The sequence below is a fragment of the Pteropus alecto genome, unplaced genomic scaffold (assembly GCF_000325575.1).
Source record: "Pteropus alecto unplaced genomic scaffold, ASM32557v1 scaffold98, whole genome shotgun sequence".
NCBI classification, from domain to species: Eukaryota; Metazoa; Chordata; class Mammalia; order Chiroptera; family Pteropodidae; genus Pteropus; species Pteropus alecto.
In genome coordinates, this window is record NW_006443570.1 from 12,107,154 (window position 1) to 12,124,915 (window position 17,762).

The 17,762-nt window shown below is 34.4% G+C and overlaps 1 protein-coding gene across 1 annotated transcript in view; it reads left to right on the forward strand.

The window, feature by feature from the left end:
- DHX40 (DEAH-box helicase 40) overlaps nt 1-16,897 on the forward strand; it is a 37,542-nt gene extending 20,645 nt beyond the window's left edge. The window contains exons 12-18 of the mRNA XM_006924892.3: nt 269-426; nt 10,159-10,273; nt 10,778-10,886; nt 11,569-11,663; nt 14,139-14,208; nt 14,470-14,698; nt 15,687-16,897. Of these exons, the coding sequence (XP_006924954.1) occupies nt 269-426; nt 10,159-10,273; nt 10,778-10,886; nt 11,569-11,663; nt 14,139-14,208; nt 14,470-14,698; nt 15,687-15,826 (916 nt within the window). The 3' untranslated portion in view covers nt 15,827-16,897. The remainder of the gene's footprint in view (nt 1-268; nt 427-10,158; nt 10,274-10,777; nt 10,887-11,568; nt 11,664-14,138; nt 14,209-14,469; nt 14,699-15,686) is intronic.
- The last annotated feature ends 865 nt before the right edge of the window (nt 16,898-17,762 follow it).

Genomic DNA, 17,762 nt, shown 5'->3' on the forward strand with positions numbered 1-17,762 from the left:
GTGTTTCTACAATTTTGTGTCTTTTATTACACTACTTTATTCTGCATCATTGTTTAGTTTTTTGGATATATAGGTCCTCGACAGCAGGGAATTTATCTTTATGTTTCTCTTATCAATGACCACAGTCTATCATGTTTCTTATATTGAATTGAATTTCTGGAGGTGATTTAAAGATATCTAAATTATATCTGGTTTATTCTGAATGATGAACATTTCATTTCTACTCCTTTGAGGTAGAAAGACTTAAGAATTTTCTCTTTCTATTAAGGAGTGGCCATGTGACCAGATTGGGTTTGTCTATGGTAGAATTTCCTCTCCCTCCACATCTGACATGTGCAGTAATAAAAGCTGCTTCTCTGGACTGTGAAGATCTGTTACTTCCAATAGCAGCAATGTTGTCTGTGGAAAACGTCTTCATTAGACCTGGTAAGACGTTTATTGATGAGGTTTATTTTTAGTTAATAGACTTTATTTTTTAGAGCAGTTTTAGGTTTATAGAAAAATTGAGGGGAAGTACAGACACACAAAGTTTCCCCTAGTTTTCTCTTCTTTTGTTAGTATGACACATTTGTTACAATTGATGAGCTAATATTGATACATTATTATTAATTAAAGGGATCACTGTATTGTATATTCTGTGTGTTTTGACAATTCTGTAATGACACATATCCACTAGCATAATATTATACAGAATAATTTCACTGCTCTCAACGTCCCCTGAGCTTCAGCTATTCATCCCTACATCCCTTCCGCCAAACCCCTGGCAACCATTGATTTTTTTACTGTCTCCATAGTTTTGCCCTTTCTAAAACTCCATTACTTAGAATCATACAGGAGTTAGCCTTTTCACATTGGCTTCTTTAACTTAGCAACGCACATTTAAGTTTCCTCTGTGTGTTTTTGTGACATGATAGCTCGTTTTTGTTTTTATTGATGAGTAAAATTCCATTGTATGGAATTTATTTATCCATTCACCTATTGAAGGACATCTTGGTTGCTTTCAAGTTTTGGCAATTATGAATAAAGCTGCTATAAACATCTATGCGCAGGTTTTTGTGTGGACAAAAGTTTTTAACTTATTGCTGAATCGTATGAGAATATGATTAGATTTGTAAGAACCTACCAAACTGTCTCCCAAACCTTCCAAAAGTCTGCACCATTTTGCAAGGAGTCTGAGGATTCCTGTTGTTCCGTATCACCAGCATTTGTGTTGTCAGTGTTTTGAATTTTGGCATTTTAATAGGTATATGGTGGTATCTCATTGTTTTAATTTGCAGTTCCCTAATGACACATGTTAACCATCTTTTCATGTGTTTATTTGCCATTTGTATACCTTCTTAGGTATCTGTTCAGTTCTTTTTTTAATTGAGTTCTTTGTTCTCCTATTATTTTTTTTCCTATTATTGAGTTATAAGATTTCTTTGTATATTTTGGATAACAGTCCTTTATCATATATGTCTTTTGCAGATATTTCCTCCCAGTCTGTGGCTTGTCTTCTCATTCTCTTGACGTTGTCTTTTGCAGAATAGAAGTGTTTAATTTTAATGAAGTTCAGCTTATCAATTATTTCTTTAATGTGTAATGCCTTTGGTGCTTTCTCTGAAAGTCATCACCATACTCAAGGTCATCTACATTTTCTCCTATGTTATCTTCTAGGAGTTGGATATCCGTTTGTTCCAGCCCCATTTGTTCAAAAGACTATCCTTTCTCCCTTGGAATGCCTTTGCTCCTTTGTCAAAGATCATTTGATTGTATTTGTGTGGGTCTGTTTCTGTATTCTCTTTTTTTTTTCCCCCCCTTTAATTCCGGTCCGCCCCACTTCCACCCCTGACGTATGGATATTGCCGTTTCTCTTTAAGAACTGGATCTCTGAAGGTGGGGTGTGGTCCGTGGCTCCACCTGGGGCACGTACCCAGGACGTGCTGCATGCAAAGCAGACCTGCTAACCACTACACTATGCAGCCACCTCCCTGTATTGTCTTTCACTGGTCTGTTTTTCTGTTCTTCTGTCAATACCACACTGTCTTGATTATTGAAGCTATATAGTAATTTTTGAAGTTGGGTAGGGTTAGTTTTCTAACTTTGCTCTTCCCCTTTAACACTAATTTGGCTGTTCTGTGTCTTTTCTATATAAACTTTAGTAGCGGTTTGTGGATGTCCATGAAATAACTTGCTGGGACTTTAATTGAGATAATGTCAAATCTATAGGTCAAACTGGAGAGAACTGACATCGTGACAATATTGAGTCTTCCTATTCATGTACATGGAATATCTCTAGTATTTCACTGAGCATTTTTTGATTACCATATACCTAGTCCTGTGGGACATGAAACTGAGGACAGTTCTTTTACATTTTGTTACCCTTTAACTTAGTTGTTTGAAATAGGGAGTATTTAACGTTCCTGGCTGAGAGTTAATTTTCTTTCATTAGTAAAGGAAGATAGTATAGTGAACCTTTGCCCTGTTATAGTACATTAGTAATATATTAACCTTTTTTTGTTTGTTTGTTTTTTAAGAATCAAAAGAAATGGTAGTTAGGCTCTTGTACCCTTAGAGAATTGTTCCAAGGTTTCCATGTCTTTAAACTTTTACTTCTTTCCTTTCTTGGTGTGTCAGTATGAGACACAGCTTAGTTTGTCCTATGTCAGCTTTGCTTTCTTTTAGTTGGGGTCATAATTTTTCATTTGTAAAATCAGTCAATTGGATTAAGGTGATCCAATACTAATAGTTTTATAAGGCCAGAAAAAGGAAATGTTTTTCCTTGTTGGAATATTTGAATAGATGAAGCCAGTCTAGTGTTAGCCTTCTTTTTTGGGGGCGGGGCGGGGGAGAAGGCGTAATATTTTATAAATACAATTTCATACTTACAGAAATGTTGAAAGAATAGAAAAGGAACCCTTTTATATCTTTTATTTAGCTTTGCTTATTAAAAATAAAATTTTTAACATTTTGCTGTATTTGCTTAATCTATATAATTACATGTATATATGTATACATACACAAGTATTTATAAATATATGTTTTCTTTTGGTGAATCATTTGAGCATAAATTGGAAACATTGTGCTGTCTTACCACAAAATATTTATATGTATATTTACTAGGAACATGGGCAATCTCTTATTTAGCCATAGTACATTTATCAAAATTAGGAAATTTGACATTGTACAGTAGAATTATCTAGTCCAGAGTCTGTATTCAAATTATCTGTTTCCCTAGAGTATACAAAAGTAGTTTCAGAATTGCTAAGCTATACTACTGTGAAAGGCAACACTGTATAACTAGAGTTCAATATTTACTTATAGTTGTTTTTTTTTTTGAAGTGAAGTTTACATGTAGTGAAAAGTATAAGTCTTAGGTATATTTTGTGAAATGCATATACTGATAACCCACAGCCCTGTCAAGATATAGTACAGTTTTATCACTCCAGAAAATACCATCAGTGCTCCTTCCCATTAGGATGCCATCCCACCTTCCCCCAGTCAGCTACTTTTCTGAGTTTTTTTCAGGTTAGTTTTGCCTCCTCTGAAACTTCATATAAATAGAATTATATAATACATACTTTTTTGTGTTTGGCTTCTTTTGGTCAACATAATGTATGTGAGATTCCCTCATGTTGTATGTTATCAGTGCTTTGTTATGTTTATTATTGAGTAGTATTCCATTGTGTGAACGTACTACAATCAGTGTATCCATTATCCTATTAATGAACATTTGAATTTTTACCTTGGTGTTATTTATGAATAAAGAAAGCTATTTTGAACATTCTTGTACAAGTTTTTTGTAGATGTATATTTTTATTTCTCTTAGGTAAATACCTATGAAAGGAATTGCTGTATTGTTGATTAGGTATATGTTTGACTTTAAGAAATTGCCAACCCTTTTCCCAAAATGGTGTACTGTTTTAAAATCCCATCAGCAATGTTTGAGAGTGCAGCTTGCATGACATGTTCTCCTCAATATTTGGTGTTTCCAATCATTTTCATTTTATACATTTTATTATATATTAGTGATAGCTCTTTGTGGTTTTAATTTGCATTTCTCTGATGACTGATAATTTTGAGTGCTTTTTCATGTGATTGTTGGCCATTTGTCTTCCTTTGTGAAGTGTCTATTAAAATCTTTTGCCTGTGTTTTCACATTTTAAAAAATATTGAATCTGGAAGTTCTTTATTTTTTTTGGATAGAAGTTATTTGTTAGATACGAGTTGAACAATTTTTTTCCCAGTCTGGCTTTTCTGTTTACTTTCTTAATGTTTTTTGATGAGAGAGGTTTTGAATTTTGATAAAGTCTGATACATTAATATTTTTGTGTGTGTGGTTATTGCTTTCCCATGCTAAGAAATCTTTTCCTACCCTAAGATCATAAAAATATACTTCTGTCTCATATCTATATTGATATTTTGACCTAGTGGCTTTACAGTTTCTAGCTTTTTAGAATAGTGATACATCTGAAATCAGGTTTTGCATATGGTATGAGGTAGAGGTCTAGGTTACTTCTTTTCTCTGAATATCCACTTGTTTCAGCGCATTTGTTCAAAAGATTTACTTTCCCCCATTAAATTGCTTTGGCACCTTTGTTGTAAATCTCTGGATTGTATATGTGTGAGTCTATTTCTGGACTTTATTTTATTCCACTGTTCTGTTTGTCTCTATGTTAATGCCACTTTGATTATATAGCTTTATTTTATTCCACTGATCTGTTTGTCTCTATTTATGTTAATGCCACTTTGATTATATGATAAATTTTGAAATTTAATAGTGTAAGTCTTTCAATATTGTGTTTCTTTTTGTATATTGTTTTGGTTATTCTATATTCCTTGCATTTCCATATAAATTTTAGAATCAGCATATCAGTTTCTTCAAAAAAAGCCTGCTAGATTTTGATAAGGATTCTGTTGAACTTTTTATTGGCTTTTTGCTATCTCTTAACATATTTTTGCTCCAAAGATTATAATATACATCTTTTAAAAACAATTTACTCAAAATTAATATTTTATTGCTTCATGTAAAATATAAGACTTTGCAACAATTTAGTTCCATTTACCTCCCCATCATATGCATTGTTGTTGTCATAATTATTTCACTTATATATATTACAAATGTACAATATAGTATTATAATTTTTCTTTTAAACCTTCATATGTCTTTGAAAGAAGAGAAGAAAATTAAGTCCTTTCTAGAGCTGAAAGTGTAAGTCTAGGTATTGGTTTTTAAATTTTTATTTAGAATCCCCTGTTTGTAGATGGACTATTGACTCAATTTTTCAGCTTTTCAGGTTGTTCAGGTGTTAAATTTAATTATGTGTTATTTGTTTTTTATCAGCTCCTTGAGGTGGTTTTGGTATCTTAAAGGCCTTTATTTGGGGACCTACACTTTAACAAAACATTATTTGGAAATGAACTGTATTTGTAGGCACTTAAGAGAAAAGACTTCCCTTTGCTAGCCTAATATTTGCCCTTAGATTTATAGGTCAATCTAATAGAAATAGCTAATAGAAATATGACTTGTATTCCGTGCTTTGATTTGGTGAGACATTTTTAAGTTTTGTCTTTGTAAAGACAAGACTTTGTAACATCACTTGATCTCAGTGATGTTAATGGATATGAAACATGAATTATCCCCAAAGCACTAAGGTAGCTCAGATTTATCAGTGTTTCTAAATTCCACACAACAAAAATGTGGCTATAAAGCAGTGGCCTTTTCTGTTGTTATGTCAGACTCAGGATTGGGTTTATTTTCCTTAGACACTGACCGAGGCCTCTTTTTTAAAAAAAAAAAATATGTGTGTTATTATTGTCAAATATATTACATTTCTATGTTACAGGGCCAACAATATAATTTTATAGATGATATTTCATTTAATTTCTTTTTAAATCACATAAGGTCATAGAATAAATAGTCATATATAGTCTTTTTTATTTACCTATATATTTCCCTTTTTTTTTTTTTTTGCCTACAGAACCAGGTCTTCCTAGGTAGTCTCCCATCCAAGTACTAACCAAGCTCAACCCTTATATATTTGCTTTTACTAGCGCTATTTTTTAGTGTCTTTTAAATTACTGTCTGGTGTCACTTCCTTTCAGCCTGAATAATTTTCTTTGTTATTTCTTATAAGGCAGGTATGCTAGTAATGAATTCTCTCAGGTTTTGTTATATGGGAATGTCTTTATTTCACCTTCATTTTGAAACATAATTTTGTTGGATATAGGATTCTTGGTGGACAGTTTTTTTTCTTTCAGCACTACGAATATGTCATCCCATAGTCTTCTGTCCTCCATCATTTCTAATGAGTCAGTTGTTAATTTTACTGGCCTCCTCTTGTGCAAAATAAGTCATTTTTCTTTTGCTGCTCTCAGTAGTTTGGCTATTATATGTCTGTGAATCTCTTTGCTTTTATCCTACTTGGAGTTCATTAAACTTCTTGAATGTGTAGATTAATTTTCATCAAATTTTGAAAAACATTCAGCCATTATTTCCTCAATAATTTTCTACCCCTTTCCTCTTTTTTTGATACTCCCTGTGTCAAAAAAATGTGCCCCACATTTCTCTGAGACTGCTCATTTTTCTTCTTTTTTCCTCCTCTTTTCTTTGGATTGCATAGTTTCTCTTAATCTCTATTTTGCTGATTTATTCTTCTACGCTTGAGCCCCACTTAGTGAAGTTTTCATTTCATTTATTGTATATTTCAACTCTAACAGTCAGCCACTGATTGGTTGGAAGTTGTACCTAGGCCCCTAAAGCCAGTAATGTTTTCACCCTTTACTGTTGGATCTGTGTTGTATGGTTTAGAGACAGTTCAGGATTCAGGGAGTTTATGAGTTTGTCCTCTGTTCAGCCAAAATCAGAGGCTCAGATGTTCCCTTTCCTTTTGCTTCTCAGAAGGTACAACCTTGGGCATCTGCACAGTCCTCCAGAACATTAGGACAACTATGGTTTTCGCAGGTTTCTCTGATCTTTCTGTTAAATATTTGGCTGGTCTGCCTCTGTTGGTACCATACCAAGCTGTTAGTCTCCATTGATTGCTCTGTTGTATTTGACAGTACCCTTTGGCATAAATTGCTCCATAGTCTGATCCAGATAAAGTTAGGCACCTTTGCAGGGGCAGACTGTTGCCAATCTTTGACAATGTTTGCCCTCACCCTCCCCTGGGAAGAATCTCTCTGCTGTAGAGCAGGAGCTGGGGATTGATTGGGAACCTTCTCTTCACTGGCTGCCTGGCCCAGATCCTCCCTACAGAGCAGAAGCAGGGGATGGGAGAGGTGATGGGAGGTAGTGGAAACTTCAGCTACCACCCTGACTAGTATATATCTTTCTTAGCACATCTTACCAAGATGAGCTCTGTGGATATTTACTGGCTGCCAAAAAATAAATAAATAAAAAAAATATTTGAATAACTCTAGGAAACTGGGAGCAGTGGGAGCTACCACTCAGCTGCTGAACTCACTAGAACAGTTCTTCTACAATACAGAGCTGTAAAGGAATGGAGGTCCGCACTGTCATTAGCTGGTCCTCCATTCAGTAGCTGTTCAGCTTTGATCCTTCCTACAGAGTAGTAGCTAGAGGGGTGAGAGAAAGGGTGCCACTCTCAGTCTGCAAAGCCCTCTGGAATAGTTCTTCACACAAAGCTTTGGGAGAATGGATGTAGTTCCTATTGTAATGCAGTGCTTCCTACTGTTCTTACTGAATTCCACGGAGTCAATCACTAGAGACTTTGAATGATTGTCTTTGAGAATTTTAACTAGTTTATTAGATGTCTCTTGGAGAGAGGTTCTACCTAATTCCTCACACCACCATTCCCTATATAGGTGTATAGTTAAAAATTCAAATACTACAAAAGAAACTAAGTGAAAAGTCTTTCTCTCCTAAACTTATCCCCAGGTCTGATTCCTAGAGGCACCAATTGCTACCAGTTTCTTATTCATATTTAGGGAGATATTCTTCCTATATATACATATGACCTAAATTTAATTTTTTAGCCTGGATCATCAAGATCTTTAGCTGCTGCAAAATGCAGACTTGCTGAGATCTTGTTACAGCCCGAATGTATTGGCTTTCCAGCTGCTTGTAAATGCATTTACAGTTCTTGTAGGTTAAGCAGTCCTTTCTGGCTTGGATCTTTGTCATTGTAGATCACCTAATTTAGTTATTGGTAAAACTGGCTAGTATTATCAGATCTAACATCGAATAAAGATTTTAAACATCAAAGTGATGATACTGTCAACATATTTAGTAATCTCTTTTACTGTAGTAAACTGTACACAATGTCTGCTTTTATAGATATTGTTTTAGGAGTGAGAGCTGTTAAATATTTTTTAGCTGATAAGCAGCTTTGCCTTAAAATGGAACAAATTTAAATAACAACATTAGGTTGGTTTTAAAGTTTTAATTTTAACTGTGATATTTTTAGAAGTAAAGGGTACTTTATTTGTATGTGACACTTACAGCCTTATTCCCCTGCTTCAGCTCCAAGGACTGTTACTGAAACCCTTTCTGTGTAACAGTTTTGTTTTCTGATTGATTGCTATATAGAAAAATATTGAATTATCTTCCAAAGAGAGAAGTTTAGCTGATATAGGCTTGCTTTGCTGCTTTCGCTTTTTATTTATAGTCTTCGCCTCAATAGCATGTACCTATTTGCATGATGTATAACTGATAGAATTTTATATGGGGAAAAATAATAAAGAAAATGATCAGTCTCCTGGGAAAGTAATTAAAGATGGATAGAAGATGAACTTACTGAGATTATAGGAACTATATGTGATATGGACTTCAACTTTACTATATTCTCTCTCCTTTTGTCTCTAGCAGCTTCCTTCAGTTGTTAACGAGGTAACATAGGTAGAAGCTACTTAAAATCTAGGATGGAACATTTTATATCTTCTTGAGTGTTTTCTTTAGTCAGATTGCTTTCCTCCTAATAACAGGAACTGCTGCTTTGCAGATTCCCATTGTAGTCTATATAAATACTGCTCCCTGGAATCAGGCAACATGGTACCTTTGCTAAATCAAGCTGTGATGGGTAGACTGAATGAATAGGAATTGTGGTATGATGTGGTACAATGAAGGAAAGAGTCCTAGGAAATTCTGAAAAATTAGATTCTGAAATGTTAGCCTGCATAAAGTGTTACATGGGGAGCTTGGATAGTCAGAGCATATCAGTCCTGAGTGGGATTGAGTCAAAGGCAGAAACAGATAAATTTCAAAAAACAAAATGTTGGGCAAAAGAAACCAGACACATAAAGAGCATTTATACAAAATTTAGAAACAGGCAAAGCCCTTCTCTGGAGTTAGAAGTCAAGATAGAGTTACCCTGTGGAGGTGAACAGTTGTTTATTGGAAGGAGAGCAAAAAGAGGGCTTCTGGGATGTTGGTAGTATTCTGTTTGTTGATCTGGGTGTTGGGTACATTAGTATGGTATGTTTATGAACATTCATTGAGCTGTACACTTATGACCTGTGTCATTTTCTGGATGCATGTTATACTTCAATATAAAGTTAATAAAGAAAAATAAAAAGTTTGTAGTAGTTCGGTTTGTGTCCTAATTGCCCATAATTAGGAATTGGATAAATAGAAACTGGTTAAATTATATTATGTTCCTGATACCCCTGGGGAATACAGTGTAACTATTTTGAGAATGAGTAATTCCGTATGTACTGACATGAAGCTGTTATTAAGTGAATAAAAGAGGTTTCAGAACATATCGCATTTATGTAAAAATAAATCATTATATACATATATTTGTATATACTTGGAAAATATCTTAAAGAACACACAGTAAGTAATTAACAGTGGTTAGCCTTGAGGATTTGTTTATGGGTAATATGACAAAGTGGAGAACGTTGGAACTTTTACATAATTTTAAAAAATGTGAGCATGAGTTACTCTTATGATAAAAATGAATTTAAAAAATAAATTCCAAATACTATTTTAAAGGCATATAGATTGGGAAAAGTGATGTTACTATTCTGGTAAAATCTCCTAAAAGAAGAAGAGGCATTATGGGAGTAATTAGAGCCCCCTAGAAGAGTTAATGTAGTTCCACCTTACTCCTTATTCCCCAGTGGGTGAGGCGGATTTTAATAAGCTTGAATAAACAAAGTGAATGTAGGTACTTCATGTAAAGTATAATCAAATTGCCTTTCCAATTGTCATTTTAGTTGATCCAGAGTACCAGAAGGAAGCAGAACTGAGACATCGAGAATTGGCAGCTAAAGCTGGAGGATTTAATGACTTTGCAACTTTAGCTGTCATCTTTGAACAGTGCAAATCAAGGTATGTGAGTTCTATGTACTGGAAATTGTCAATTTGAAGTATAGCTCCAGCATGTACTTACTATGTGACTTTAGACAATTAGATTCAGGGAGGATGATATTGACCTCAAAGTATTTTTGTGAACACTGGTTATATTTATCTATGTCATGTGACTGTTATTTAATAGGCATTTATTATGTACTATTAGTTCTGTTCTTTCCAAAAAAAATGACTTTATAGAATTTTGGTTCTATATAAGTAGGTTAAATGTGAAAATAATTGGATATTTGTTAAAGCATATGTATATAAAAGGAAATCTATTTATAAATTATTTTTTAATTCACTCAGAGACACCTATGTCAGTTTTTGAAATTCTTTGAAGTGCTTTTTCAGTAGTTGGACAGGTCTCATAAAAAAGCTAGCAGTTGCTTTTGGGTTTCTAGTTTTTGTAATAGAAATGAGAATGTTAGACTGTCCTTCACTTATAGAAGGTATTTTTGAGATACTGGTGTTTTTGTTTTACAGTGGAGCTCCAGCTTCATGGTGCCAAAAACATTGGATTCATTGGAGGTGCTTATTTTCTGCATTTCGTGTTGAAGCTCAACTTCGAGAACTAATTAGGAAGCTTAAACAGGTGATTGCTTTAAAGGCTTTTTTCTTGAGTAGCATTTTGGCAAGACCCTCTGAGTACCAAAACCATGTAAATTATGAGGTTCTAGTTTGGCTTGTAGGAACAGACACCCTTCCTAACCCTGTATGAGCACCAAGCACTGTAATCTCTTATCCTTCTAGGTGGTTCTTTTTCTGGCCTTGGGTAGTTTCCTCATATTCATGTGCTAATTAGTACTCACTGAACCCTTGAGGATCCCCTTCTGCAGATCTCTGGAGTTCTCTCTCTGCAGTTTTTTGCCTAAATTCTGGCCTGTGAACTCATCTTGGTCTTATTGAACTCTCATCTCTGTGTCTTTACCACAGGGAGTGTTCCAGGTTCCACTTGAGTTTTCCTTCCCTGTGCCTTGATCCAGAATCTCTCTCAAGATTGACTAAACTGGGGCAGTTGTTGGGCTTCATCTGTTTCCCTTCATTTATTTCTCAGAGATCATTATCCCTTATTGTTTGATATATACAGCCTTTTGGAAACCATTACTTCATATGTTTTGCTCATTTTTTTGTTGTTTCAAGCAGAAGGGTAAATCTGGTTTCTTTTACTCCATATTGACCAGAAACAGAATCTTTAGAAATGTGGATTTTTCAAAATAAAAGATTGTTTTAAATTGTTCTTGAGATTTACCACGGTACATATACTCTTTTAATAGCAAAGTGATTTCCCAAGAGAGACCTTTGAAGGCCCTAAACATGAAGTACTAAGAAGATGTCTTTGTGCAGGTTATTTCAAAAATGTAGCTCGAAGGTAAGCACTGTGAACTTGAGAGATGGATAAATGAACACTGCTGCATTTTACCATAATATTGAACTATTTAGTATTAAAGATTGACAGTTTGATTTAAACTCTGTGATTATGATGACATCAATTACAATGACCCTTTTCATAATTGTGACATGTGAAAGGGGAGCTGCAGTGGTTCATAGTGGGATATTGGAGCTCAAGTAGAATAGGAAGGGAGTCTGTAGGATAGCTGTCCAGCATGTATCAGTGCCTAAGTTGAGTGACAAGGGTTTTCTTGCAAAGAGATGGCTTTGGTGGAATATGAAAGCCACACAGGTTGAGGATGGCATCTTTGAGGAAGGGTAGGTTGGTGTGGGGTGTCAGAGCTTGAGCAGGATAGAAAAAGCACTCACATGGGAACTGTTCAGTACTGAATGTCAGAGCTTGCATGTAGTGAGAGTGGACATCTTTGTAGGGGAAGGAGTAGCTGGTGGTGACGAGAGGTTTGTTATATACAGAGGAATCAATCACATAATTAAATATATTAAGGATAATGGTGAAGGGATAGAAATACTGAAAGGAAGAAAACAAGAATGAGCTCTGTGATGTTCGATTGGAATTTCAGTGTATCATTGTAAACTTGTTTTTAATGTAGTTAGATGGGTGGATAGATATGGGAATAAAAATAGATGTTACTCTGTGTGTGTGTGTGTGTGTGTGTGTGCGCGCGTGTGTATGTATAAAATGTGTGTTTGTATGTATGTAAATATTTATATACATATATACCCTAGCTCTGAGGTGGACTGGGAGCAATGACACCATAATAGCGGTGAATATACTTAGTACCCAGATCTTGACTTGGAAAAACCATTTGCTACATAAAGGACTCAGAGCTCTGGAGAATTAGGCCTAGGAAAGTACAAGATGCATCCAGAACATCTTATTTTGCCAGCAAAGAAATGATCAATGAATGTTGAGACAATGTCAAAAGTACACAGGAGCCAGCTTGAATAGGTCCCAACTGATCAAATATGGGAAATTTTGAGCATCAAAATAAATAATGAGAGTAATGGATTGTATAATCCATTGTTTAAAATGTGAAATCATGAGTTACAGACCCAATCATGTAAACTAATAAATGAGTAAATTGAAAGTTTAACGACAAGTGGAATTACATAGTTTGGCATCTCTCCACAAAATTCTTATTAATTATAGAGGAAAGAAATAACTTTTCAGTGGAGAAGGCTGGCAGATGGCTATCTAAATAAAGTAATTAAAGTGAACATTATCAGTTATAAAATAAATCAAAATCATGTTCTTCCTGATAGAATATAATGAAAACATAGCATCACTTCTGTGATATTCCTGCCAGAGGTGCATAACCTAATTCCGATCATCCTGAAACAGATTAACTCACATTGAGGAACATATTATAATATAACTAGCCTATAATCTTTAAAGGTGTCAAGATCATGAAGGTCAAAGAAAAACTGGGGAAGTATTCTAGAATGATGGAGACTAAGGGGACCTGAAAAGTGAAGGCAAACATGATTCTGAACTGTATTCTTTTGCTATATAAGATATCATTAGGTCATTTGGTAAAGTTTCAGTGGGGTCTGAGAATTAAATATTAGTAATGTGTCAGTGTTAATTCCCTAGTTTTGTTGGTTGTATTATAGTGAATGTCCTTGATTATAGAAAATGCGCACGCAGGTATTTGGGAATGATGTGGCATAGGTTGGCAGCTAATTCTCAGATGGTTCAAGAAAAGATTTTTGTATTGTACAAATATATACTGTATAGATATATAAACAATTATAATGCAGTCTGATCTGGGTTATAATAGGAATATATATAAAGTGCTATAGGAAATCAGTTGTGGTGATTGAACTAGGGCTATTTTGACAAGGTTTGGAATAACATTTATGTAGGAAAGTATAGAAAAGGATAAGAGTTTGATATTAAGAAAATGAATTAGAAAAACGATAGATGAAATGTTTTAATTATCAGATTTTAGACTAGTGAAATCTGTAACATAATATAAAGAGATGTAACATAATGTAAAGAACACTGTGTTTAAGTCAGAAGACCTATGTTTGGGACTTGCTTTCACCAAACATTAGTTTTGTGACCTTGAGAAGGCTAGTTAATTTTTTTGAATGTCAGTTTTGACTATAAAATGCTTGGCTCTCAAAAATTTTAGGTTATTTTCAGCCTTTATTATGAAAGCATTTCATAAACTCTAAAGCACAACTACATTGTTATTGTTACTATTATACTTATTAATCAAAAATGTTTATACTTAACTGAAATGACTAAGTCATATCATTAGTTTAAGATAACTTGATAGAGAAGTTATAGTGACAGTTAAATAAACTTAAACCTGTTTATAGGGCTCTTTGTAGCAGAATATGATAATTGTTCATTATTTGACATAGTGCTCTTCTTATTTCTTTGTTATACTATTGTCTTTATCCTTTGTTTTTTTTTGGTTTTTAGATCTGTTGGGAGAACGTTTTGCACAATGGATGGGCGTGGAAGCCCAGTTCATATTCATCCTTCCTCAGCAGTAAGTACCTTATTTTTAATAAAGAGAAGAAATTTGTAAAGGTATGGGTATAAATAATATACAAACATCTACTTTTTGCTTTTTAAGTTTAGCATACATCTGTATTACATAAAGCTATAAAGGTATTGAGTTGGCCTGTGCCTCCTATTTGAGGAATATAGGGATTATTTCAGAAGAGTTTGGGCTTCTAGTGTTTAGTTGGTCTAATGTGGAATAAGGCAGTTTATTGAGTTATCATCCTTAAATGAATTCTTTTTATAGCTTCATGAACAAGAAACCAAACTTGAATGGATCATTTTTCATGAAGTATTAGTTACCACCAAAGTCTACGCAAGAATTGTGTGTCCAATCCGTTATGAATGGGTGAGAGACTTGTTACCCAAGTTGCATGAATTTAATGCACATGATTTGAGCAGTGTGGCTCGACGCGAAGCAAGAGAAGATGCAAGAAGGAGATGGACAAATAAGGAAAATGTAAAGCATCTAAAGGGTGAGTGTATCACTTATTTTAGTGCTCTAAGTCCAGGGAGCATAAATGTTCACATTCTCATATAATTATTGTTACAGGGCTTAGATCTTAGATTCTGGCTCTATCCACTCATAAAGCAAAGAGTTGTCATGAGTCTCAGGCTTAGTTATTTTGACTTCTTTCCTTCCTTCCAGTTAATCTTGTTTTTCTTAATCCTCTGTCCAACAACATTATTAACAACAGTATATACTGAGCTTTTACCACATGCTAAAAACTTGCATCACTCCAATGAATTTTCACAATAACCCCATGAGGTAAATATGTATCTGCACTTTATATATGGGGAAGTGCTTAGCAATGTACAATAATTTGCTAAAAATCCCATGGCTAATAATTGGTTAATCTGCATTCGGAATCCAAGAAACTTGATTCTTTAGCCAGTACTCTTAACTATTATGCCATACTGCTTCCCAGCGGTACTTCACTATTTTTATTTGGTTTATAAAATTTTGTGAATTATTACCTCAGAACATCATTTTTTTCCATGAAATGTTAGGTCCCCGTTTGGGAGGCATAAACAATTGTGGTACTGAACTAGGACAGAAAGCTTAATTCTCAGCTCACACAATCAAAAAGCTTTTCTGTAAAGCTTTCTGAGGCTGACTGGGGGAGCAAATTGTATTATCCTTGCTTAACATCACTGAAAAATAGAATGGTGAGGAATTTTGCCCAAGATCATAGAAGAGTCTTTTTTAGAAACAATAGACTCTAGGTATTTTGTTGCAGTATGTAACTGTGCTACATGCTTGAATAGAGTCATTTCTTCTGACTCCTTAGGACTCCATGCTCTTATTTTTTAACCGTAGACTATAGTTTCTTTTGAAAGGGCAGAATTTAATTTCCTTTTTTCCCCTTAACATTGAAAAATCAGGGCATCCCTTTCTCTCAACATTTCTAGTACTGAATCTCAAACCTAAAGTTTTACTAGATTAATTTGTAATGTTTTCAGATGGAATATCAAAAGAAGTCCTAAAGAAAATGCAAAGAAGAAATGATGATAAATCAATATCAGATGCACGTGCTCGTTTCCTTGAGAGAAAGCAGCAGAGGTCCCAGGATCACAGTGACACACTGAAGGAAACAGGCTAAACAGCGAACCCTTCAATTCAGGAAGTAGGAAAACAGCCAGGAAATGTGCTTCTACTTTGCCATTTATGTCAGACAGCACTACCAAGAAGTGGTCAGCAGCTGTTATTAGCATATGAGCTAAAAGCAAATCAAAGCTCATCAATACTAATAAATGGAAGATTGGATTGCCATAGTCATAGGCAATATTATATGAAACCAATGAAAGATGGTACATGTAGTATTTTCCTCACTCTAATTTTGCTGGCCTTAAGTGGTATAAAATGCTGTCATTGAGATATTTTGAAAGAACATTGAATTGTATGTAATCGGCGCGTGTTCATTTGCATTGAAGCATTAAAAATTATTTTTCTTAAATCTCTTTAAGGCCTTCTTGTTGCTATTAGAGTAGTATTTTATCAGGTATGTGACCATTTCCTTCAGAAGGCTGAATATAGAGGTTTTTACTCAGCAATACTTAGATGTCTAACTGTTTAATTGCTAAAGAGCTTTATAGATATTTAGAGAAAAGACTTAATCAATTAGTAAATAAGAACATTGCCTATGGCAAGATTCTTTGTTGAATTAATATTAATCCTTAAATTGATTTTTCTGGGATTATACAAATTCCTTTTTATATAAAGTATATTGTTTAAAACAGTAGCTATAGCCATTAACCAAAGGACAGATGATATATATATGTTCTTTTTTTAGCACCATGTTTTAAACAGCCCTTCCACCTGGCCTACTCTCTTGCCTCCAGCTGCTTGGGTAGAGCCATTTAAACATCTATTATGCCAGTCTTGAGATGGGATTTTCGCAGCAGCGAACACTGTATTACCAGTGTTTCAAATTGGAACTTTGAGGCTAATTAATATCACACTCAGGCCACATTCAACACTTGCTCTGTTGTTTACTGCCTTGTATTCTAGTTATTTGTGTATTTGTCTGTCTCCCCCACTAGATTATACGCTCCTTGTGGGCAGGGACTATGTCTTTTTCATCTTTGTATCTTCATGGCACCTAACACAGTGCTTTGCACACAGTAGTCACTTAATGTTTGTTAAATAAAGTTAGTGTCATTAAAATTCGAAAGGCAGTATAATGTGTGTTTTTAGATGTTTTTGTAAAAACTAGGAATCTAATTTTTTTATAGGTAACTTTAACACTTTTGCAATTATTTTCTTTGGCATCTAAACAGTTTTCTGTTCGATATTAGAAACTTGAAGCCTTTTTTTGAAAAATTACATGAGGACCCAAATCCATGTGTTTGTTCTTGAAGTGAGGTGAGTGGTGATGGTTTCTTTGAACATTCCCAGCGGTGTTAATTTGTTCATTTTAATCTTCAGTGCTCTAGACACTATCAGTACATTAGTCCTATCATTTTCTCTTCTCAGGTATATGTATCTGCATTTCCTTATATGTGGTGGGATGTATGTGGATTCTTGGAATGAAAATTCTTTTGTGTCAGTAGATATTTATTAAGCATACATTCTCAATCTGTAACCCATACTCAAATTTCATTAATTTTCCCAATAATGTCTTTTTGAATGTTTTCCCCGGTTCAGGATCCAGTCAAGCATCATGTATTATTTTTAATCTGGAAAAGGTCCTTAGACTTTATCTTTTGCTTTTTTAACTTTTTTTTTTATGCCTACAGCACCTGGTATTCCTAGGTGGTCTCCCATCCAAGTACTAACCAGGCCCGACCCTGCTTAGCTTCCGAGATCAGACAAGATCGAGCACGTGGCCTCATTTAACATTTTTCAATAATGTTTTTGACATTTTAAAATAATACAGGCTAGTTATTTTACAGAATATTCTCGATTTGGATTTCTCTAATGTTTTCTCGTGGTTATGCATCTTTATCTGGAACACTGCTTAAGTGATACAGTGTCTTTCCTAAGACATCAGATTTGGAGGCACATGACTTTGGCCCCTTATTGATGATACTAATTTT